Consider the following 26,467-nt stretch of genomic DNA (forward strand, 5'->3'; position numbering starts at 1 on the left):
CCTTCCTTCCTTCCTTCTTTCTTTCTTTCTTTCTTTCTTTCTTTCTTTCTTTCTTTCTTTCTTTCTTTCTTTCTTTCTTTTTCCCTTTCTGAGTCTTATTATTCAGATAATGCAAAAATTCCTTCCAGATTTTCATGACAAATAGAAACAGCTCAAGGAGAAGACTCACTAAATTGATGAGGCTGACATTCCCCTAATCCATTACAGCAAAGGACTTTCTGAAACCCAGGGACCCCATAGAAATCATGCTCTCACTAGGCAATTGATCATAACTTGAGAAATCATTTCAGGAGTGGGCCAAATCAGCCTTAAAGGAGGTAAAGGAAATGCCACCGCTTTTGGCACAACTCAGAACATTAAAGAAATAGATCCAACTATGAGATCACTCCTGTGTTACTGCAGCAGCCTACAAGAGATGCTTTCAACAGCTTACACACATTTTAGCTTTAGCCACTTGTAATGCCTGGGATGGCAGATGCGACCCATTCTTTGCCTCAATAAAAGCAGGTTTTTGTAACTGAGAAAACAATACAGTTCTCCCTGCACACCCCCCACCCCCCCAAAAAAAAGAAAAAGAAAAAAAGAATGTGGAGCAAAAAAACAAATAATGACATAGACATGAAGGGTACAAAACAGTGCTAAAAGTATATTAGTGTTTAGCAAATGTCAATAATGTGGTAAATGTCTTTTAAGCTCTATTTAAACTCCAGGATTGCACACATAAGGGAATGGGCATCCATCCTATATGATATGCAGAATTTTTGTTATATCAAGGAAGGGAACTTCCCATTAGAAATGTCTTTCTCAAGATGCTACATTCTTTCTATCACAGACAAAAATAGGCTACCAATCTGCTTTAAATGAGAAACAGAGATTCAAACCTCTACGTGAGTCACTTCTGTTTGACCCATTCCAATTAGCAGTCTCCTACAGAAATCCTATCTTGAGTTTCCTTGGTTCTGCCACTACTTGGGATTCACCCCATCCTTGGAATTTGATGACAGAGCTCCACATGAAACGAGACCCTTTCGTCTAGCCCATGATGTTAAATATGAAATTATATGGACATACTTCAGGGTTTGGAATAGTTTTCCATTTGTGTTATACTCTACCTGAATCTTCAGGTTACCATAGAGATTGCACATAGTAAGTGCTCACTAAGGACTTACATTAAGACAGGGGCCTCACCTGGGGACATTAGACATCAGGGAGTCATGCACAGATTTAGTAGGCCTATGAACTCCGAAGGGGTAGATTCTGAATCACTATTTTCTTTCTTTTGAGTTTTTAAAATTTATTTTTATTATGATGAAAAACATAATTTTCCATATTCTTTTTTTTCAATTATAGTTCACATTCAATATTCTGTACTAGAGGCCCAGTGGACAAATATGTGCACCACTGGGGTCCCTTGGGCTGGCCTGTGGGATTGGGCTGAAACTGGCTCTCTAACATCCCCTGAGGGGTCCCAGATTGTGAGAGGTTGTAGGCCAGGCTGAGGGACTCCACTGGTGCAGGATCAGGGCCTGGGAGGGATGCGGGAGGCTGGCCAGCTGGGGAGGGACTGTGAGAGGGCTCCAGGGCATTTTCAGCCCATCTTGCTCAGTCCCGATTGGCCGGACTCCAGCAGCAAGCTAACCTATCAGAGTGTCTGCCCCTTTGGTGGTCAGTGGACATCATAGCAAATGGTTGAGTGGCCTTAACATATCATTAGCATATTAGCTTTGATTAGTTGAAAGGCCAACTGGTCGACTAGACAGTATATTAGGCTTTTATTATATAGGATTAGTTTCAGGTGCACAACATAGAGATTAAACAATCCTATGCTGTACTGAGTGGTCCCTCTGATATTTCAAGTACCCCCTCTCCCCTGGTTCGTACATAACTATTAATATTATTTTTTCCTCCACTGAGCTCTCCCTGGCCACTCCCACCCCCCAGCACATACCCTCACCTTCCTAGTGACTGCATCCATTGATAATGCTTATATGCACGTATACAAGTCCTTTGGTTGATCTCTTACCCCCTCATCCCCTGCCTTCCCTCATAGGCTGGACAGTCTGGTTGATGCTTCTATGTCTCTGCTTCTATTTTTGTTCACCAGTTTATATTGTTCACTATATTTCACAAATAAGTGACATCATGAGATATTTATCTTTCTTTGACTGGCTTATTTCACTTAGTTAGCATAATGCTCTCTAGGTCCATCCATGCTGTTGCAAATGGTAACAGTTCCTTATTTTTTATAGCAGTGTAGTATTCCACTGTGTAGATGTACCAGTTTTCTAATCCACTCATCTGCTTAATGGGCACTTAAGCTGTTTCCAAATCTTAGCTTTTGTAAATTGTGCTGCTATGAACATAGGGGTGCATATATCCTTTCTAATAGGTGTTTTTACTCATCTTCAACTAAAATCTAGCATATCCTTTGATTAGAATGCAGAGTGTGACCTGTAGAAATGATCACTCTGGGACTTGGTCATCAATGGAAATCATAGATGGTCTCATACCAGAGTTGAGCTATTGTGTACATCTCAAAATATCATTCACACTCAACTACAACTAGATATTTTTAGATGTTTATAATAAAGAAACATAATATCACAAATTTATATATGTTGATAAATGTATGTCATTTGTTTTCTTTGGTAACCTTGTGCATTTTGTATAAGAGGTTAAAATATAATTCTGAGAAAGGGTCCACCGTCTTCATTAGCCTAATAAAGGGGTCCATGGCAGGAAAAAGGAGAAGCACTCCTTCAGAATGACCGCCTAGCATAAACATCAGGCAGGTGTGCTCAGATCACAGTGCATGTCTTAGGACTTTCTGCCTCCTTCCCAGTGGTGCTTGGGGGAGGACCACACTCAAAGCATGGGTCCTACTCGCTGTTAGTGAGAGATGGGGGGTGACTTATGGAGGTTGGAGTATCCTTTTTTTTTTTTTCATATCCTGAGGACTTTTAAGGATGGTTTTGGGAATCATAGGATGACGGCAACAAAATATACAAGTATTCTGGTCTAACTAAATGCTACTGCTCAGAGTGTGATCATAATCCAGTGTTCTAGAATTTCATTAGCTCCTGTGTGTTAGCCGACCTGTGCCCTATGGTGGCGCAGACATTCCACAAGCTGTGTTCTCACACTTTATGATTGTTAGTCTTAAAACCATGGAAGAAAAGAAGGGAAGGAGGGCAGGAAGAAGATGGGGAGAAAAAGAGAAAATAAATCATTTTTAAAAAGTCAGTTCAACTCCGATGCCATGATTCATTTTTTACCTCTCCATCGTTCAGGAGACAGGACTGAGGTTTTAAACTGAAGCTCAGTTACCATGATACCACAAGAGTGGTTTTTGATGTTACCTACTCCCAACGGGAACAGCCTCCCCTACGCTCACACAGTGAAATCCTTCAAGGGCTAACACATCTCCACTTCTCAGTAAAGGCCTCCCCTTGGAATTCCCATGGATCCAAAGCTCTGGGCCTCTTGAGGGTGCTCAGCCTTGCACATCTTGCACATGAATTCTCTGGTACATTTCTCACATGTTATGCTCCAGCTTAAATTCCCAAAAGGCAGGCAGAGACCACGCCTTATAGATCCAAGGCCCTGTTGCCTCTCCCTGCTCTACCAAAAATCTTTGACTAGAATTTGCCAAGGGAGGGAGAATTAGGCTGGAGGAACTGGCTGATGTTCTGGCACAAGGATGCTCTCATTAAACATGCAGCTGAGCACCGAGCCTCAGCACTTCCCAATAACCCGTCAGCCAACAGACAGGAAGTCGAGAGGGAAAGTCATTTTCCTTGGCAGCTGAGATGCATCTAACAGCCAAAGAAGAAAAGCACATTACCTTCCCCCACAGCTCATCGGCACCGCTATTGATTTCATATCAGCTCTTTCCTTTGTTTGTTTAAGTGCAATCTCTTTCCCAAGCCTCTGATACAAGTGCGTTAAATGTGCCTGACCCCTGCCCAGCTCCGGAGAGTGGGAAGAACATTGGCCAATCTGGATAATCCTGCCCTTCCTCATAGGCTCAGACTATTTCCTCTGGGCTGAGGGTAACAAAGACCAATGTGAGACTTCTGTGAGCCTGCAAGTCTGGTAGAGCGGGCTGCCTAACTTTCTTTTTTGGAATGTCTTTTTAAAGGAAACCACCCAGCATTGACGTCGTGGGCGCATTTGGCCCGGTGATCAGTGGATTTGTCCCACCCACTCCCTGGCTGATATTCCTCACAAATCAGATTTGTAGCTCCCTAATTTCATGCCTAAATACCTTATTATGGTACAAGGTGCTCTCTATTATATGATTTTATAATAGACTAGTGGCCCAATGCACGAAATTCGGGCAAGAGTGGGCCTTCGCAACTGCTTGGATCCCTCCCTCGCAGCTTCCTAGATCCCACAGCTGCAGCCCTGGCTTCATCCACAAGGACGTCTGGTCTAATTCGCATATTATGCTTTTATTATTATAGATTTATCTACACACATCTCTATAATTATCCATGTATATGTATATATATATAAAATTTATATATTTAGAGGACTTAGAGAATACATATAACATATGTATACACCTGAAACATAATATAGAAATGTATATGCACATTTGTAGCTATGCGTTCATGTATAATTGTAGCTATGTGTATGTAATAAAAGCATAGGTTCTTTATACTAAAATACTGAATTTCAAACTTTAAATGTGTAAGTCATTTGCTATATAAATTATATCTCAACCAAGGGGTTATAAAAACAAACAAAATACAAGCTTTAGAGTCTGATTATCTGGGTATCTCCTTTCTGCCATTTAACTTGCTATATAACTTTAGGCAACTTAGCTCTCTACTTGTCAGTTTGATCAAATGTAAAAAGAGCATAATAATAAAACTTGTCTCAGAGGGCTGCGATGAGAATTGAATTAACACCTGTAAAGAGATCTGAACAGTATCAGCATAGAATAAGTGTTTAAGAAATGTTACCTGTTATAATTATACCTGCCTCTCTTCATGCCTGGGTGCTCAGCTCCCTGACCTCCATGTCCAGCGGCCTTTTCCCAAAAGATCATTCTCTCCAGGATATTGTACACATGCCCCACACTCAGCCCCTCCAACGCCCTTTTCCTCACGGACTCCTTGTCATTCTTCCAGGCTCAACCTGATCATCATTTCCTTGGGGAAGGCTTCCCTTACTTGCAAAATCAGGTTAAAAATATCCTAATTATATATTTTCATGACATCTTGTACTTCTGTCATGATAAGACACATTTTTCTCATATAAATCTTTAACACATCTGTCTTTCTTGCTTGGTTGTGGATTCCAGAAAGGCAGGGGCCCTGTATCCCTTTGGTCATCACAGCAGTTGGCCAGAGTAAGCACTCAGTTAATATTTATTGAATGTATTGATTTTTTTAAAAAGTGAGAACTGCCTACACCATGGCTTATGTAAGGCCAAGAACCTTCCTGTTTCAGTCACTCGCTTCCTTTCTTTCCTGACCCATGAAAGTCCTTGCATCATAACCAACTTCTAAATGCCTGACTTTACTTGATTCTTCTCTGGCTTACAACTTCAAGAACATATCAACTATTCCCGTTAATGTCAGTCACACTCTCAACAGTACGCTGTAGACAATGAGAAGTCCCTAGGAGGCTCACAAGCATGTCAAACTCACGGCGGGTGGGCTGTATGCCTTGTTTAAAATAAAGGAGGCATGTAGCCCCCTGGCCTTGAGTTTGACATGCTTGCAGGGCTCCTTAACTCAGGCTTTCGGGGAAGTAAGCAATTCCTGATTACTCTGTGCTGATAAATGACAATCTCTTCCCAAAACACAAATCCAGATATGCTTATTTGTTGGAAAAACCATGGCTGCTCATCCCACTTCCTCTGTCACATAGGATCCAGTCCTTGGTTCTGCTGGTCCTGCTGCCTGGGAGGCTGCTGCTCACATCCCTCCACACACTACACTCAATACTACCTGATAGTTTTTATCTTTATAAGAAGCATTTTCACTGCTTTTAATATTTCACTGGCATGTGTTTTGACACCCTATTACCTTTGACACCCTTTTACCTCTTTGACACCCTATTACCCATTTCAGATCAAGGAACTATTATGCTGTGTCTTTACATCCAGAAATTGAACTTCAATTGATGGCAGCTGCACAGATGGCACTCGACAGACATTTATGGACAGGACAATGAGTAACAGACATCCATACATTAGCCCCTTACTATGTGCTTAGGACTTGCAAGCACTCTTACACCCTCACATACAGATATGCAGCGATTCAGAAACTTGTGCAAAGTTGTACCACTGAAGCTGTGAGGGAATCCAGGCAGTCTGTCTCCAAACACCAGGCCCGTTTAACCCATCTGCTGTCCGCATGACTGTCCAGGGGAGAGGAACTTAAGGCATTTGCTTCTTTCCTGTGTCCTGAGGGTTCTGGATATTCTTTTTTCTCTCTCCCTATTTCTTTTGCTTGGATGCACCCTCAGCACCTTCTCCACTATTTCTAGGAAAACCAGGGTACTAAAGGAGCTAGATGAGAAGGGGAGCACATGGCAAAGCGTAGAGCAGAATGTGAGGGAAAGCATATGGAGCTAAAGAAAACATGTTCAGCGCCCTTTTCTCCCACTCAAATAAGCAGAATTGAACTCTAGTCCCTCCCATAAAGGAGAATAGAATCAATTTCCCTCTCTAGTTGGCACACTGAGAGTTTCTTATTCATGTTGTCATCTCATGAAGTTCCTAGTGTCACCAACATTCCCCTTGGCCTCTGCCAGGAAGGAAGAAAAGTCCAATTTAGGTGGCCATTTAATTGCCTGAGAATATTTTGCAACAGTGAATATAATTAACGAGAGAGGAAATGATACCGAGACCACGTGAAAAGCCACTTAACATCGAAGATGGCCTGGCAGAAGTTTGTCTCCATGTTTGGAAATACTCTGTTCTTGGTAGTAACTGGCAAGAAGGGATCTGTGATGATAACAACAAGCCAACAGATGCCTGAAAGCACATTAGCTGGAGTTTGATAGAGAAATTAAAGTCCTGTCGGTTCCACAAACAAACAAAAAGAACAGAAACGTAGCCCTTCCTCGGTGAGCGCTGGAATTGGTTTTCTTCAAAGCACCCAAATCCTGAGCCTCATCAACTCCTTAATCAGTCTCGAAAGCCGACAAGAATGTCCCCAACTGACTTTTCCTCTCCTCAGTCCCATGAGGAGGGAGACAAAGGCTGGGCAGCTGAGAGGTCTGCTAAGGTAAGGCTGCAGGGACAGCTGGGGATGTTTACCCAGGATGATGAATTCATCATGCTGATCTTAAATCACATCTGCCTCTTGCCGACAGGAAAAGTGTGTGGGGCCCAGCAGATGCCTTATCCTCCTGCGCCAGGAATGAACCCGGAAGCCTGAGGGAGAAAGCTGAACCTTGGCAGCTTCGGGCACACGGGTGGATGATGTATGCATGAAACTCAGGGGTGGAAGTGCCGAGGCTTCGGGACTGGCTTTTTTTTTACTTTTTGGAGAATTATGGGAGTTGTACTCCCAGAAGCATTTCAGATAAAACCCCATTATTATTTCTCTGTTGCAGAATTGTGCTTTTCCTCATCACGCCTCTATGGTTTATTAAGGTTGAGGTTGTTAATCTGAGACTCTTTTTATATTTGGCTTTCTCGCCACATTATTTATGGGAAGTGTATCTTTATGATATAATGCATTATTCCTGTAAATAATAAACCAACTTTGGAATGAGGTGCCAGAGAAGAACTCTGCGGCCAGCGGATCTTATTAAGTAGTTGAATCCCCAGGAGATTTCCTCTGCTAACGATAATGGAGAGCTAACAGAGCGCGGGAGGAAGTTCCTGGCAAGGTCCAGGCTCCTCTGATTTGTTACCCAAACGCTCCTCTTAGATTGGCAGGCTCTCAGCTCCCAAGGATCAATGTCTAATTATTCAGGTTTTGCCACCACCTAAGAGGAACTGTGTCCCACTTTTTACTATCATCCTTCAGCCTGTCTTGTGCTTCCTTCCACTCATTGATGACAAACTTCAGAAAGGAGAGAATAAGATGAAGGCGAAGAAAAAGGAAAGGGGGAGAGGTTGTTTATTTAGAACCTATAACTATTACCTAAGTGATGTGAGGAACGTAGCCACCATCACGTGGCTGGGAGGATGGCAGACCCAGATTTGTCTCACTCTCGAGTCTCGGCGCTCCTTCTCTTGGTGAAAGGCAGAGTGGATTAGGAAAAGCAAAGAATACGAGATAGGCCCTCCACTTGTGAGGATGCCTCTGGGAGGCAGTCGTGGTCTCTGTAAAATCACCCTGGAGCCTCCTTCTGAGAAGGAAGTGGGCTGGGAGGAGTCTCCATGGTAACACTTCATTGGTGGAGCTCCTCTGAGTTCTTGTGGCGGGATGCTCTCCAGGCCATCTCCTCTCTGGAGTCCATCTACAGGATCAGTGTGGATGATTGACCTGTTCACTCAACCGGGCATCTCTCACGGCCTTTTCTGCTGGCACTGTTGCTGGACACTTGGTCTCTTCCTTAGAGAGGTCCTCAGGCAGTAAGACCCAGGGCATCTAAGATGAACTATTTATCTCCAATCCCAAATCTACTGATACTCCTAGAAATTTCTGTTCATGGCATCATAACTGTCTGACTGACAAGGCACATGCAGCATCCCAATTCCCCTCTCTGGACCCTTCACATCTAGTGAGTTACCAGGTTTCCACTGGTTCTCCTTTAACATGATCTTCCCCATCTTTTCTCTTCTATTTATATCCTAGAGTAAGTCCCAATAAGCCCTCAACACAAGTATTACCGTGTTCTCTCAAGTTAGGTGTAGCTTCTCCCTCCCCCCTTTTCTCTCTACCATCAGATTGGTTAGAAAACATTGCAATATTGCAATGTCAAAAATCTTTCAATCCTCTCATGCAACAAATGTTACTGAGCCCTTACTATGCACCCAGGCTCTGTTCTAGACTCTGAAAAATATAAATTCCTGTTGTCATGAAGCTTCCATTCTAATGAGAGAATAAAAATAAACATGTGTCCATGTACTATGACATGTTGTGATAACTGCCCTAAAGAGAAATAAAGGAAAATAAAGTTACAGACCACAAATCGACTAACTTTTTTCTGTAAAGTGCCAAATAATAAATATTTTAGGATTTGTGGGCTATGTGATGGGTTTCAACTACTCAGCTGTGCTGTTGTCATGTGAAAGCAACCATAGACAAGGAGCATGGCTATGTGATGGACAAAACCACAGGCCATACTCGTCCAGTTCCTGGTATACACATGGATAGTGGGGACATGCTATTTTTATAAGGTGGTTAAGAAGGAACTCTTTGATGAAGTCATAGCTGAGCCATAAAGCAAGAGATCTTTTATGCAGAGACTACAAAAGAGGAATCTATGCAGAGGGGAGTGTAAGTAGAAATGCTGAGAGGTGAAAACATGCTTGGTGATGAAGGAAGGGGGCCAGTGCAACTGAAGCTGAGCAAGCAAGGGGGAGAGAACTGAGAAAGTATCTTCCACTGACAGCCTTCACAAACCTGGGATCCACTGTTTCATATACGTGGTTATGGTTTTTCATGATCATACTTTTGATTAGTATAATGAATATTTTCTATTGATCTCTGCCCAGCATCTATTCCCTGTCCTGGTAACAACACTCCAATTTTCCTTTGGACACTCCCCCCACCCTATCCCACTCTCATCATTTCCAATCTGAGCTCTGTGTATGTGTTACATGCTATTGAGTTAGATCTGACTTTTGCCAACCCTATGAATGAGCGATGTGCAACATGACCTGTCCCAAGCAGTCCTACTCAGCTCCTGCAGAGTTGTGCCTACAGCTTCTTTTAGGAAGTCAATCCATGTCATGTTTGGTCTTACTCTTTTCCTGCTGCCATCCCTTTCCCCAGCACTATTGTCCTTTCCAAAACATCCACCTTCTGCCGAAACTGGTTTGGCTCAATGGATAGAGCGTCGGCTTGGGGACTGAAAGGTCCCGGGTTCGATTCCGGTCAAGGGCATGTACCTTGGTTGCAGGCATATCCCCAGTAGGGGGTGTGCAAGAGGTAGCTGATCGATGACTCTCTCTCATCAATGTTTCTAACTCTCTATCTCTCTCCCTTCCTCTCTGTAAAAAATCAATAAAATATATTTAAAAAACAAACAAACAAACAAAAACATCCACCTTCTCATGATGTGCCTGAAGTAGGACAGCTTCAGTTTTGTCTTTTTCACCTCTGGTGATGTTTCAGGCTCTAACAGAGGGGGTATGATCGAGGTTGCCTTGTTAATAAGCACATCCCATCATCCTGGTCACAACTCATCCAGGGATGTGCTCATGGCCTAAGACAGTCCAGTTGAGGAAAATCTAGGACTTCATTGGATTTACATTGGGAAGAAAATATCCTCTCTGCTCACCAGCAGAGTTGAAGACAAAATACAAAATTGAAAAACAGAGCTGAGAGATGGTATAAGAAAGAGAAAGAGTGAATTTTGGTCACATTATATGAGCCACTGAATCTACCTTGAAGCTGTCTACTGCTGAATTTTTCTATCATGTGAGGTAATAAATCTTCCCTCCTGTGGCTCTAGTTGGACTTGTATCATTTACACCATCTGAGTACTGATTGATACATGTATGCGATTTCATCCACCAAACAAATGCTCTCTGTTTTTCTCTTAATCCATAGTCAAACCTAGTTCAGATACTCCTTTCATTTAAGAAGCTTTCTAAACTCTCTCTTGGGTACCACCTCACCACAGCTGGACTCTATAATTCTACAGTCACTTTGTTCTATCCAACCAACAGCTTGTCTTCTACTTGTGCTCTCAGATATCTGTATGTGTGTGTCACCTTCCCAATTGGACAGCTCCCTGACAGAGCAGCGGCTTTCATCTCTGCATCCCCAAGACACCAACAGTAGTGGTTTCGAAATAGCATATATGTATGTGATATGCACATTTAATGAATGAACACTACTAAGAACTCCCTGTTCCTTTCATCATAATTATCAATTGCCAGGTTGCAGTAGAATGTTTCATCAAAAACTAATTCAAAAGGCTAAATATATCATCTGATGTCTTCCTTAAAATATAATAAAAGCATCAGATCACATTTAAAGTTCTATAAATCTTATGCTAATTTAAATGGCTTTAGACTTAATTAAAAATGTTTTTCAGTTGATGATAACATAACTTGGATAATTAGCATCAAGTGGCATCTAGAGCCGATATTTTAAAAAAGAATTAGAGTAAAATAGACCCAATTAGCAATTAGAATAACACCTTATAATTATGCTTTGTTTATGAATGCTCTAATGTTCAATTCATTTTTCAATGAAATAGGCCATTAATGAAAATCAAAATTATGTTTCCCTGCTGTCTCCACCAAGATGCCTCTTCGATGCACTGGCCTATGTTGTGAGTTTTCTTGCTGCTCTTAAAAGACTATTCCTGTACAATATTTAATAATTTTGTTTTATAATTAAACTCTACCACACCACATCTTGCACACTAATTTTATACTTTTTTGAGTAATTGATGGACCTGACTACAGATCTAAGTTTTCTTGGGTCAGACTTAATTAGATATCTTTGTAATATGGAAAACTCAAAATTGGTATAGTCATGCCTATATGAAGAAAGACAGGGTCTGGTCCCTGAATAAAAGCAAGGGCTCAGAGTGAGGGGAATGGAGGCCCCATCTGGAGAATGAAGGAAGTGGGTTCTGGAGAGGCAGGAGCTTGGTCAGAGACATAAGTTCAGCTGCAGGTGATGAAGTCGAAGTGATGGAAAGACAGCTTTGCAGAAAAGCCCAGGCTGTCTGAGAATTTGGAATGAGAATTGAGAAGACAGTTCAAGGCTAATACAGAACTGGGGGTCAGCTGAAAAGAGCAAATGTTGCAACTCTTTTTTATTTCCCATAGAAATGTGAAAAGAGAACAACCAGGACTGAGCCGTGGGGGTGGCCACATGTGATACCAAGTGTGAATCTACATAGTTTCTTTGGTGAAAGAAGCATCAGTGAGGGAAGCAGAGAAAGTCCAAGTGGGAGAAATGTGGGACACACAGAGTATATAAAAGGCAAAAAGCAGAGGAATAACTGAACAACTGTGGCCCTGTTCTTTCCCGCTCTCACTGGTGCCCACGAGCTGTGGAATTTGGTGAAGTTGAAGGTTACTGTGAAAAAGGCCATTGAGTGTCATGGGTAAGACTGCCTGGGTTCAGATCCTGACTCCACCAGTTGTCCCTGTGGAACTTAGGTCAAGTTGCATTTCACTTTGTGCTTCAGTTTGCTCTTCTATAAATCAAGGTGATAAGCCAGTGCCCTTTTTGTAAGGTCAGTTTGGCAGTCTGACCACTGCAAAAGACAAACTTCTCACTAAACTGAAGATGAAATTGCCTAAATTTCTTGTTCCGCACCATATGGCGGTATCCCAGCTGACAGGAAGCTTGTTTCTGCAATCCACGAGGCTCATTTCACTGAGTCGGCTGATGCGAGATTTGTGGGGTGGTCATTTCCTAATCTCAGCACTGGTCTTTATCATGATGCTTTCTTCCTATGCCTTTACATAAGAAACAAATGCTCCTAATGATGGAGAGAGACAGATTTTATCCTAAATCGTCTCAAAGAGACCCATCATAAGCACAAGTGATAACTATTGTACAACAACATCCACCTGCCTTGAAGAGACCAAAAACACAGTAATTTTTTAGCCCTTAGTCTGCATAGTGGTGGGGTGGGTGGAAGAAAATTCTTAAGTGATACCAGTATAGTTTTGTACACTAAGATTCAACCAAAGTGTTGGGACATCTACAATTACTCGGTATCTTTGCAAAGTCAGATTTAAAAGCAGCGAGTTGATTCATGAAGCACTAAGAAACTAATGGGAAGTGCCAAACACCATTTGTACAAAAGGATCTTGGCATGAGATACCATCACTCTTTCCCCTGGGCAATTACTTTACAGCTGGTAGAGCAAAGTAGTCTTGAATAAGAGAACAGCTTGAAAAGTGTGTGTGTGTGTGTGTGTGTGTGTGTGTGTGTGTGTGATTAAACCCCCAAACCTAGCACTATCACGTAAAGTGCCATTTCTACAAGTAATAGGGAAAACCTATTGACTGTAAGAGCTGGAAAGGGTCTTAGAACTAACATATTTACATGCAGTTAAGTGCATTGAGCTTGGAGTCCATAGCCAAGGATTTGAACAAGGATTTGGACAACTTTCTTAATTTTTTCAAGCCTTAGTTTACTCATCTGAAAATAGGATACATTTGAAAAGGCAGGAAAGTATAATGCTTTTAAGGGAATTCTGGCTCTCAGCCTTCACCGTGCAGGGCTGAGGTCTGTCCCCTGACAATGGGGGTGATAAACTGATGCCTACCTCACAGGATGCTAGTGCGGTGTAAATGGAAGAATGCATAGGAAGCATGGTACTTGGATCACAAGTGGTCAATAAACTTTTTTTTTTTTAAATACCATGCACTTAAAAGCTTTTAAAAATAAGCACTAAGAGGTAGCACATAGCAGCTATGACTTTAATCTATGACCTCTGCCCCTCCAAAGCCCTACCCACAACCCAGAGCAGCCCTGATCTTTCATTTTATTTTAAAAAGGCTTTTTTGCTGAATTAAAAAAAATTAAACTTCTCTAGCAAACCAATTCTCATAGATTGGAAAAACTAGATGACAGAGTGTTGTTCCAGTTCCACAGGGAGCACCTGACCAGGGATTAGCTGTCCTCCACTCTCTGCCTCTGCACCCCGAATTCTCACTTCCATAGAACCCCTCAGGGCAGCCACTTCCACCTTATGATTCTGCTGAGTCTGATGTTGGTCAGGATGATGCTGAAGTTCTGTGATTGACAGGGTAGCATAATGGGGCCAGTGACAGTGATAGGAAAGTCAGGGACAAATACAAGTGTGAGAGTGGAGGGTGGGGTGATTGATGGGGAGGGGGAGGGAGAGTAGGAGAGAGAGAAACAGACCAGACAAGCTGATTGATTGAGGGCAGAGGCGATGACCAGAGGAGGACATCAGTGATGGAGATGGGAGATACTTAGTGAAACTAATAATACTGAGAACAAATAGTAATTTCCCTCCAGCACTTCGTGAACACTTATTTGTTAGCCAATTTACTACCCATTCTGCATAGATTATTTCATTCAATCCTTTCAAGAATTTTAGGAGGTATATACTTCTATTAACCTTCTCCCCATTTTGTAGATGAGTAAACATAGGCACTGAGAGGTTAGATAACTTACTTAAGGGCACACAGCTAGGAAAGGATACAGATGGATAAAATCATATTTTGGGTTAATTTTTGAGCTTTTAACTACTGCATTTCAGAGACTCTCAGGGATCAATAGAAGGAAAAAGTAGTATTAGTATTATTAATGGAAGCAGTAGCAGGAGTATTAGCAGCAGCTACTACTGGCTGAGTACTGTTTTGTGGTAGGCACGGTGATAAGTACACATAATATGATCTCATTTAACTGTAGGGGTAATTTGAGATAGTAGATGTTCTTACTCCAATTGAACAGAAAAGAAAACTGGCTAGGTTGTCAGTAACTAGACGAAAGTCATACATCTAAAAGACGACAGCAGGGATTAAGATCCAGGTCAGCCAAGCACCAGAATAGCCACAAAACACTAATTTCTTATGTTCTCAGATTCAATGCTTCCAACTATTGGACCAGAGAAATTTCCATAAGTGTTTTTTTTAAATACATTTTTATTTATTTCAGAGAGGAGAAAGGAGAGGAAGAGAGAGATAGAAATATCAATGATACGAAAGAATCATTAATCAGCTGCCTCCTGCACACTCCTACTCGAAAATGAGCTCACAACCTGGGCACGTGCCCTGACCTCCTGGTTCATGGAAAGACATTTAACCACTGAGACACACCAGCTGGGTTCTGCAAGTGTTTTTACAGACACATTCTTGGGCCCTTCCACCAGAGCTTCTACCTCAGTAAGTCATGGTTGGATCTATGAACCTAAACTTTTCAGAAATTCCCTAGGTGATTTTTAAAAAGTTTTCAAATAAGACTAAATTTTTTCAATAACCTAGTAAAAGTTTTCATAAGTATCCAACAGTATAAAAAGTGGAAAATAGATTTATAGATTTAAATATATTAATATAATGATGACATACAGTATATTCCATAGTCAAAGAGGTAGACAGGGAAAAGAATACTGTGATTGAAGTCTAGTGATATATAGATACAGAAGTAGAGATGACCCCTATTACAGTATATTCTACCACCAATACTAAAGTGAGAAGGTAAAAAAAAGAAGGGAAAAAAAAGAACAATTTCCAAATAATTCAGGAGGAAGATGAGGATGGCTGGAACCTGAAAGATTGTGGGAGAGTAGCCCCAACTCACTGTGTCATCTGCATATGATGGCTTCTAGTTTTTTCTAATAGGAATAATTTAAATTTTAGGTTTAGATTAAGAACTACAAAACTATAGGCGCACAGAAAAAATGCTCACTTCTTATTGCTATGTATATGATTCAATTTTATTTTATTTTTTTAATAAAATATATTTTATTGATTTTTTTACAGAGGGGAAGAGAGAGGGATAGAGAGTTAGAAACATCGATGAGAAAGAGTCACCGACCAGCTGCCTCTTGCACACCCCCTACTGGGGATGTGCCCGCAACCAAGGTACATGTCCTTGACCTGAATCGAACCTGGGACCTTTCAGTCCGCAGGCTGACGCTCAATCCACTGAGCCAAACCGGTCTTGGCTATGATTCAATTTTAAAATCCAGTTTAAAAATAAGCAGAGTTGGCTGATCCTTTCTCATCATGCATAATCTGACCTAACAATATATTTTCCCTGAACTTTTAAAAAAGAGGTAATGAGAGTATTTTAGTTTGGATTCAAGTAACAGACTTTTCATAAAGATTTTAGAATTGAAGGGCTCCATGCTTGGGATTTATCACCTCACATCTCCATGTTCAGAAAGCATGACTACAAAGAAGTCAAACCCAAACCATCCCACTGTGCATGAACACAAACCTCTTTTTTTTTTTTTTTTTTAGTAGAATTTTACTTCAATATAGATGTAAAAAACAACTCTAGACCTAATAGATTAAAACAAATAAAACAACCACTCAATAGAGATAAAACCTTCACATAGGTCAACCAAACTGATCCAGAAACGCAATTGTGCTGATTTTCTATGAAGTCACCAGCAAAGGTCATTCTCAAGTTACAACCAAGCTCTATAATCGCTCTCACACACATAAAGGTCTTAACTGCTTCTCGAAAGACTGCCTGTTGTAAGGACTGGATGTGCCATGTTATGTTTCCTGGCATTAGCACTTACCCCATCCCTTAAGCTCAGTGCTTGCAGATGTGCCACAAAAACTTCCTGACCTGAGAAATTTTCACCAGGGATCATGCTCCAAGTGGGGGATTCAAGGACTTAAGAGAATCCAGGTAATTGGCCTAAATTTCTTCTCTAGACACCATTCCACTCTTACTCTCAAATGGACACAGTAGCATCAGACCAATGAAAACATTTCCTTACCTAAAACTCGCAATCTCTCAGCTCCGACGACTACTTCATTGTTATCTGCAGAGAAGAGCAACTTTCCAGAAACTGTCTTTACTTCAAACCTTTGGCCATAGGCTTCTACAGCCTTTGGACCTGGAAGAGAGAGAGAGGGAGAATACATTAGCCTCATTGCATTCTATTACAAAGAGTGCGTACATCTGACAAGATTGCATTGGACTCCAATGTAAGTGGATTGGTTTTCAGAAGTCAACCACGAAAATCAGTCTCATGACTTCAGCCATGTCTTATAAATTACCTTTTATCATATGCTCTCAGGCTATGATTTTAAAGGCCATCATGTCCTTCTTCCATGTCCTTCTAATGCTTTAATGAGATTTCCCTCAGCTTAACCACCAAATTACTATCAATTACTGGTACTTGTAAGTTTCAGTTTGACTACATCAAGGCATAGAAGTCTCACAACCTCACAAAGCAACCAGTTATCTTTGATCACTCCAACTGTTGTAAAAGGGGACTTTAAATTCAGTTGAAATCTGTCCCAGACAAATCTATTTCCTCAGTATATATATCCTTTCCTGGCAGGAAAGGTTATACTATCTTGTAATGACTTGCCTAGGAAGTTGTTGAATCTTTCATGCTATAATTTTATTTCATAAAAAATAAATTTCAGAGGGTTTATCATATGACAACAGATGCTATTCTTGAAGGTGGGACTATGGCAGCATAAAAAGAACAAGATGCCTGGTCCCAAAACACTTACATTCTGATGGAGACAAGTGCATATAAGTTGAAACATCTGATATAATAAAAGGCTAATATACAAATTGTCTCCTTAACCAGGAGTTTGATTGGGAATTTGACCAGGGGGTGGGGCTGGCCGGCCAACTGCCCATTATCCTCTCCTTGACCAGCCCAGCCCTGATTGCCTCACCCACCCCAATTGGGGGAGGGGCTGGCCAGCCAACCATCCTAAGCCCCTCCCCCTAGCCTGTTCTGCCAGTTTAGCTCTGATGGGGGCAGGCCAGCAAGACTTCAATTGTGCACGAATTTGTGCATCGGGTCTCTAGTTTATAAATAAATAGACACAGAGGATTTTAGCTACTATGGGAAAAGTTAAAACAGGTTAATGTGCTAAAATTAAAAAAAAAAAAAAAAAAAGGAAGGAGACAATTCAGTCTGCCTGAGCTAGAGCTACCTGAACACATGAAGTTCATCACAATAAGTCAGTGTTATCACCCTCATCAAGCTCAGGTCAGGTTACAAAGGAACTTATCGTTTGTCCTGGAAATTCATACAGAAAAAAAAAAAATTGAGGTTAGGATATAAAAATCTTATATTTAACCAGAATTTTCCAGGAGATTCTGATATAGAATTTTTGTTTCCTTCTCATTATTAATAAAATGTAGGAATAAAAGAGTCCTCATATCTTCCAGGCAAAAATGGCCAGGAACACAGCAGTTGTTGAACAAGTTGAGTTCAGTACACATTGCTATGAGGGAGAGGCACACCCAAGGGAACCACAGGAGGCATGCCAGTAATAAGGAAGGACTTATTATATAGTATTTGGCCTTATATTAGCTTATTTAGGGCTGGGTTTAAGGAAGTAAGATTTTGCTTGGAATTAGCTGCTGTTAGGAAGTGGGGGTAATTATGTGATTGGTATCTTAATAAGTCTTTTCTAGAGGTTGGGAAGACCAGAACCATGCCAAAAGTGTAACAACAGTCCTATTAGCTAGGATAGAGGAATGTTGGTCATTTTTGTGGTTTGGATAAATGTTTTTATTCTGTCTGAGCTGTCTTTGTTTTGTCTTTATCATTCCTGGCCACTGAGTGGCCTTGTATGGTGTTGATGCTCTGTGGAATTATTTATGGTCAAATAGGGCAAACCTGAAGGCTTGGTTGCCAGCTCCCGGCCAGCCCCTGGATGTCTGGGGCTGCTCACTTTCTGGTAATGTGACTTTCAGCAAATCATTCAGTCTTTCCGAATCTCATTTTTTGCATCTGTAAAATTGTACTATCACCCTATCTTATCTACCCCATCAGAAGTTTAAAATGATCACATTCCACTGATTATAAAAAGAACTTTGGAGGAAAAAAAACACTGTGAAATGTAGGGGATTTTTTCCTGTGATTGTCTCATCTAACGCAGTGGTCATAACACACTGAAAAGGATTATGGCCAGAACCTTAGGACACTTGCCTCACGCACATGATCACATCGACCAGGCATACCTGATCTCTTCCCAGAACATCCACAACAACCCTCTGGTAAAAAGGGCATTGGGAGCTTCTTAGGGAGTGGGGAACTGAACTAGCAGACACACCCCAAAATTTCCAATGGCCCAGGCCTCCTGGGTATTGTCTTCTCCAACTGCTTCATGCTGCAGGTGAGAAGAGTGCGTGACAGGAAGATTGAGTGCTCTCTCAAGGTCATCAGGTGAATTAGTGGCAGATCTGGGTCTGGAGCTGAGCTTTCATAATTGCTCCACAGTAAAAAAAAAAAAAAAAAAAAAAAAAAAAAAAAAAAAAAAAAAGATGTTTGTTTGTTTGGGAAGGAGGAGGAAGATGGAATCAACACGAGGAGCAGATAAAAAAGGAGCTTGTAGAGGATGAGGGAAGTAGAAAGCTGGAAACAAGGACCAGAGAGAGAGAGCACCTGAAAGAATAGAGATGTATGGCGAGGGCTTTGGATTCAATGTCCTGGGAGGGCTAAGATGCGGCTGCCTTCTTGGTGATACCCTAACCTTCAGGACAGTCTGTATTACTTGCCAATGCTCCTGGTTACCTTTTTTAGGGGGGTGATTTGGGAGCAGTGCTAATGAATGAATGAATGACCCTGGAATGGTCACAGGTGAGCCCAGGTTGCCTACTCTAGATCCAATCAGATGGCAAAGTGGTGGCATGACCGGGAACACAGACACTTGAACTTTGCCTCCATGGACCTGGGCCATCACATGAGATGGGGCCCCTGGGGAGTTGAGACCACCTGCCTCTGTGTAAACTGTGTTTACTCCCAACTTATGAATGGAACCTGTGACGTACAGGAGAGTGTACTGACGAGTTGACAGCAGTAATCAGAGAACAGAAAACACAACTAAGTTACTTGCTTTGCAGGGCTTCTCAGAACACAAAATAGAACTTACCGAGGGCCAGACCCAGTACTGGGGATCAAGGTCCAACCAGGGCATATGCCCTGAGCAGGAATTGAAACAACCTCTTGGTTTCCAGGTCAACATTCAACCACTGAGCCCATTAAGTGGTAGTTTTAGCCAAAACCTCACAGAAAGACTGAGGTTTGTGCTTTTGTCAATTTCACCTGGGGCTGCCAAACCTCCTCGGACATGGGGAGATCTTAAAAAAAAGATTTTAGGACAGCGTTTTCAACCAGTGTGCCCTGGCATGCTGGTGTACCACAATAATTTTTAATACCTGACTGTTTAGTCAGAGGCACTGATCTCTTTACCCTTAGATTGTCAAATAATGACAACTGCCAACACAACAATAGTCATCTCATGTGAATGAATCAAGATTATACCAGTTGTTTTGGTTAGATAGGCAAACAATATAATTTTGGTGTACTGTAGAATTTTAGGAACTCTAAACATAACCCCTCGTGTATGTGTGCCATGAGATGGAAAAGGTTGAAAATCGCTGTTCTAGAGAGAATTCAAGTGGAATCAGAGACTTAACTACTCAGGAGGTGAACCCATTGTTCCTCTCGGGGTAGAAAAATCCACTATGTGTAACCTAGAACTAATCTACAACCGCCCCCCCCCCCCGCCCCCCGCCCTGAGCATGATAGTCTGTATGGGAAGTAAAGAACCTTTTCCATTAATCTCCTTCACAGGGTGACCTGGAACCCACCAGGATGCATCCGCAGTGGCCATCAATATGGATGCCCGAAAGGCCTACAGTCTACCCAGTAAACTTCTTTCCCTAACTCTCTTGATACTGGGTCCCTTCCCCACTCTGGTGAGATGTTGTGGAAGATTCCCCCACTATTTTATTGTGACAGGTCCAAGGGTTTCCTGTTATGACCCACTACTGAGCAGACACTAAAATCAGCAGTGGTCTAAGGCAAAAATCTATTTGTGGTCTAGCCTGGGAACTTAACCATCACTTAAAACATTGCTTCATCGGAAAAGGGTACGTGAATTGCTAATATTGGAATTTCTTCTGGGCTTTGAGACATTCCTTAGGTAAACAGTAATTCTTCTCTTCCCCCCTCCCCAATGTTTTTATTGATTTGAGAGAGATGGGGGGAAAAGAGGGACAGAGAGACAGAAGCATCAATGAGAGAGAAATATCAATCGGCTGCCTCCTGCACACCCAGTACTGGGGATCAAGGTCCAACCAGGGCATATGCCCTGAGCAGAAATTGAAACAACCTCTTGGTTTCCAGGTCAATGTTCATCCACTGAGCCACACCAACTAAACGGGAATTCTTGAATCTTATGGATTGCCATAATAAATCTCAACTTTTGGATGACAGGAGTCATTTGCTCTCGGATAAGTAAACCAGAAACTTAGAGGAATCTCCTGGAGCTGCAACTCTGTGTGCATAAATGTCAATGGGAAGCCTGAAGGAAAACTTTTGGGGTGGGGGGTGTGTGAGTAGAGTGCTTAGAATTAGGTTTTGAACACATCTGCTATCCTCTTTAGAAATCATCTTAAAAGGCTCTTCCCAGCTAGTGGTAGAATGGCTTTTTGCTCATCTCTTGCTAACATTAGCTATCTTGTGCCTGGCCTTAAGAGTTAAGGATAGGTGTGTCAGCTCCCAAGAGGGGCTGACTTGGGCAGGAGAGACAGAAAAACAGAAGACAGGGAAGGAGGGAGGAGCGAGAGTGGAGAGAACAGGAGAGAGAGAGAGAGAGAGAGAGAGAGAGAGAGAGAGAGAGAGAGAGAGAGAGAGAGAGAGAGAGAGGGAATTAGAATGAATGAGGAGAAAAGAAAGAAACGAGGGGAAAAACTGATTCTTTGCTTCTTTGCTAAGAAATAGTCATTTGGGCAGTTTCAGCTTCATCAAAACAAAATCTCTCAAATCAACCAAATCTCCCACTGCGAATAAATGGCAAATGATCAACAGGCTAAATAAGTTCCTTTTGAATGTGGAACTCTGGGAGCTGGAGGTTGGATTTATTCCCCTCCTGGAGGCAATTTTCACACATGCTACTTAAATCATTGCTTACTGAAGCTGTTTATTTAATTATTTAGCATTGTGACTGTGGGCCAGATGTTCGGGAAGCCTCGCCAACAATCCACATGCGTGCCCGCCGGAACAGCCTGTTTATGGACTGCTCTTTACACCCCCGAATTCTTCACTGGTAGATGGTCCAAGTCACCCACGGGCTGTGGACCCCAGACAGCCATAGGCAGGGCTCCTGTGGAGCAGACAGGGAGGCTCTTTCCCAGCCAGACTGGGCACGCAGGCATCCATTTCCCTGGGCCATGCGTGTTAGTGGGGCTCCAGATGTTTCAGTCGCAGTAACATTTCATTCAGGGCAGGTGGGCAACTGCCTTCACAAAATGTCCATCTGTATAGTTTCCTCTCAGCCTTGAGGCCAAAAAAGGCATTTTCTGTTTGGACGTAGAACAATGCCATTCAGACACCCCCTTTTTTCCTTTTCACTGTGAGGTGCTTGCTGGCTTCTGTTTACTGCTGCTTGTGACTTACTGAGGAGGCACTGGCTATGCCACGGGGGCACTGGTCATACCACACAGCACGTTACCATGGCCTTGAGGCCCCTGTTTGTCACCAGAAGCATTACTGTGAACAACCAATCCCTGTTTACATTTCAGGAATATGTAGCTTAGAACCCTGGAGGTGCTTTCCACAACTGTTAAGGGCAAATCTGTTATCTGAAAAGGAGCCACACAAACATTTTCAGTGGGGGTACATCTGCATCTTGCAACTGAGGTAAGGTGAAAATCAATGAATCTGGCATTATTAAAAATCCCTTTTATACCCCATGAAGTATGGTGAGCACCATTGTGTGTATACTTCGCTCTCTCAACTAATCAACACAACCAGCTTTCTTCCAACGCTGGAGCAGAGCTTTTTTGTGGTTGACACTAGAGGAAGCCCTTGGCTTGTGTTTAGGGGCGATGCTACATGAAAACCAATCTATTCTCCCAAACAAGTATCATTGGATTTGCATACGTTAAATGTGTCTTTAGGAAGACACTACCCTTTGGTAGAACCATAGAGCACATGCTACCTTCCCTTTCTCCACCCTGTAAAATGTGCTTTCTTTAGATCACATGGTTTACATTCAAGCTTTGGCTGTGCATTTTCTGAGTGCTTAGCATGGATCAAGTGATGTAAGATTTTTTCTTCTCTTACCTGTTATCAGCCGAGTTAGCACTTTAGTCTGGTCATTGAGAATGTTCACTGTCACGTTTCTGGCTGATTTGAAGTATAGGGCATTACCCTGTAATAAGAAAAGAAGAGAAACACATGAAAATGACAGAAGCTTTTTAAACAAAACACTATCACCCCAATTCTTGAAGAGGCCGCACTGATTTTAGCCAAGTTCTTATTGATGTGTCTTTATTTATAAACTTCAAGTGTTTAATGATCCACACACATGTGATAATTCATTGGCATTCATCCAACAGGAATTCCCTCTAAAGAAATACACAGATAGATATACACTCAACATAGACACCCCCTCCCCCACAGGTTGAGTCAGACAAGTGGGCTACATAGAGCCCTTTGGTGTTAGTTAGCGTTGGTACATGTTATGGTAGGGAATGACTGATACCTCCTACTCTCACCTTCCCTAGCTTATAATTTGTCCAAAGGAACCATGCAGAGTCCTTAATAGAGACCATAAAGCTTATGTAAAATAGCTAATGTCTGCCCCGCTGATGTCCACCATCTGTGAGAATCCACAAAGACTGAGGGTGCTTAGTGGAGATTTTTGCCACCCAGGGTACAAAACCCAGAGACCTGGCACCTCCCAGTGGGCCTCTGCCTCCACTTTCTTCCTTGTTTCCAAGTTTCTTTTCCTTCAGGCATTCTGTGCTTTCCTCCTTTATAAGAAGATCTACTAATTCCTTTTTTACACCATTGTAGACATTGCTGAGGATGACTCAGAACAGGGGTTGGCAGACTTTTTCTGCACAGGGTCTGATGGCAAACAGTTTAGGCTTTGTGGGATGTATAGTCTCTGTGGTAACTACTCAACTGCTAACTGCTGTTTTGCCGCAAAAGAGCCACAGACCCATCTTGCCAGACAAAAAGGTATGGCTGCATTCCCATAAAACTTTATTCATCAACAATGACATCATATAATTTAAAATTTAAAATTTATGTGATCTTACTGTGTTATAAAGTATTTTTCTTCTTTTTTCCTCACCAATCTTTGAAAAATGTAAAAATTAGATTACCAGAGAGAAAGGGAGACAGGGGGAGGTAAGAGAGGGTAAAAAGGATAAATGATGAGGGAAGGAGACTTGGCTTGGGTGGGGATCAACAATACAATGTACAGATGATGTTTTATAGAATTGTACCCCTGAAACCTATATAACTGTATTTTATTTTTAATATATTTTAATCATCACCTGATATGTTTATTAATTTGTAGAGAAAGGGAGAGAGAGAAACATCAATGTGAGAAAGAACCATTGATAGCTTGCCTCTTGCATGTGCCATAACTGGGAATGAAACCTGCAACCTAGATATGTGCCCTGACCAGGAATGGACCAGCAACCTTTTGGTGTATGGTATGATGCTCCAACCAACTAAGACACCTGGCCAAGGCTCCATATAATTGTATTAACCCATGTCACCCCAAGGAATTAAATTAAAAAAAAAAGAACAAATATAAAAATCATCCCATATAAGAATGGGCAGAGGGTTGGATTTAGCCCACAGGCCATAGTCTGCATCTGGCTTAGTGTTTTCCCTATCCTGAAGTAAATTAAAGCCACAACTAAAGGATGAATCCCTGACAGAACATGTCAGTAATCAGATAGCTGTTATTAGAAAAAAGAATGTGGGTATTCCTGTCTTCCTAAACCTTTTTTACCACATGGCATAACATGTGCCTGAAATTCAACAACCCAGTATCCACTGAGTCCCAGACTTAGAAAATCACCGTCCTAAAAGTTGTGAGGAAACTGAAAACTGGCAAGACTTAGTCTTTACTTTTAAAGTCTATGTTCTTTCTACTGGGGATAATGAGATGGGCACTCATATGACACCAGGCAGAGAACAGTAGGTGATTACAAACAAAGTGTGGGGGAACTTTCCTGAAGAGTAAGATTATTCGAGAAGCTGTGGAGTGGGAAGCAAAGGAGATGATAATGCTTGAGCTGAGCCTTGGAAAGAACACAGATATGGTCTTATCAAGATGAAATGCAAAAAAGAGGTTATGGAGATAGAAAGGATGTGGGCTGATTGTCTAGTGTCTTTTCCTTCTGAAACTGGTGGGTGTAGGACCCTATCAGTGATACCAGTCTACTGCCTGCATAAGGCAGGACTATCCTGACAGGTAGCCCACACCCAGGCCTGAGGTGGTTTCCACAGGTGAATGAGGCAGTTTTCCATGGACAAATAGTCTAGAGTTAAGCTCTGATAAAATGACCCACTCAGGCCCTGAATAACTAATAGCCTTGTGTGAGAGCTGTTGTCCTAGTGTTGGGGGGCAGATGATGACCTCTGCTACATCAGGGCCACTACAGATTCATCATAATCTTCCACAATGCCTTCAAATTCATATTTTGCCAGATGAAAAGTTTTTTAAATTGGATCAGAGTGAGTAGAAGAAATCCATTAAATCTAATATTGACATAGATTTTTTTTCTGTCCATTAGAAAACAACAATCAGCCAGAAATAGTTTCTTTGGCATTGCTTCCGCAGTGCTTAGCGACTGTACTTACAACTTAAAAACAATGTTAAGAAATGTGAGAATTCAGAACTTGGAACCTGAACAGGAGGTTATACGTGTCTAGTGTCTAGAAGTTAACACTCTTAACATTTCTCAGTAGATTCAGCAACATGATGCCAGAGAGAGAAGAGCACCCTGGAATCAGAGAACTGGGTGAGCTGCACGGCCATGACCAATGTGGAGCCTTGAGAAAATGACTTAACTGTTTTGTGGCTTATTCTATGCATTCTCCACCATTAACGAACTCATGGCCCATGTAACTGAACACCCACTCTGTGCCATGTGGCAGGAGAATCCTAGAGTCAGCCCATCCCATTTCCAATCTCTACCATTTCCTAGCTGGGTGACTTTGGGCATGTAACTTATTTATTTTTTAAATATATTTTATTGATTTTGTACAGAGAGGGAGGGAGAGAGATAGAGAGCCAGAATTATCAATGAGAGTCATCGATCAGCTGCCTCCTGCACACCCCCCACTGGGGATATGCCCGCAACCAAGGCACATGCCCTCAACTGGAATCGAACCCAGGACCTTTCAGTCCCCAAGCCGACGCTCTATCCATTGAGCCAAACCAGCCTCGGCTGGGCATGTAACTTAATTGAACCAAGCCCTAATTTGTTGTGGCCCTAACCATGCTTCTAAGTGATCTCTTGATTTATCAACTTTAGACATTATCCCATTGAATTTCAGCAATGGTACAGATTCTTCCTTACAACTTCAGCTAAATAAATATTTGGAATATACATTATTATCATTATGTTACAGTGTCCACAGCTGAGTCAAGGAGTATTCTTTAACTACACATCCTTTTCCTTTCTTGCACATTTTTATTTTCCTAAAGTCAATAAATGTTAAGCATTTTATGTACACTAAGTACCTAGAACATGTTATATACTATTCTAGGCCCTGTAGAATGGAAAAGACATGACATTTATATTTGGGAAGCTCCTTGCCCATGGGGAAATGGAGTCAATGCAAAGTTACCATAACAACAACGAGATATCACTTCAATTGATATCTATGCTTTCCTGGTATGAAA

The 26,467-nt window shown here is 41.8% G+C and overlaps 1 protein-coding gene across 1 annotated transcript in view; it reads right to left on the reverse strand.

Moving 5' to 3' along the window:
- The window catches only part of SGCD (sarcoglycan delta), a 292,141-nt gene that overhangs the window by 91,195 nt on the left and 174,479 nt on the right, over positions 1 to 26,467 (reverse strand). Inside the window, exons 4-5 of the mRNA XM_084884490.1 lie at positions 22,876 to 22,963; positions 16,546 to 16,665 (exon numbers count right to left, since the gene is read on the reverse strand). Coding sequence (XP_084740616.1) covers positions 16,546 to 16,665; positions 22,876 to 22,963 — 208 coding nt within the window. The remainder of the gene's footprint in view (positions 1 to 16,545; positions 16,666 to 22,875; positions 22,964 to 26,467) is intronic.

This window comes from Pipistrellus hanaki (assembly GCF_964339955.1).
Source record: "Pipistrellus hanaki genome assembly, chromosome: 5".
NCBI lineage: Eukaryota > Metazoa > Chordata > Mammalia > Chiroptera > Vespertilionidae > Pipistrellus > Pipistrellus hanaki.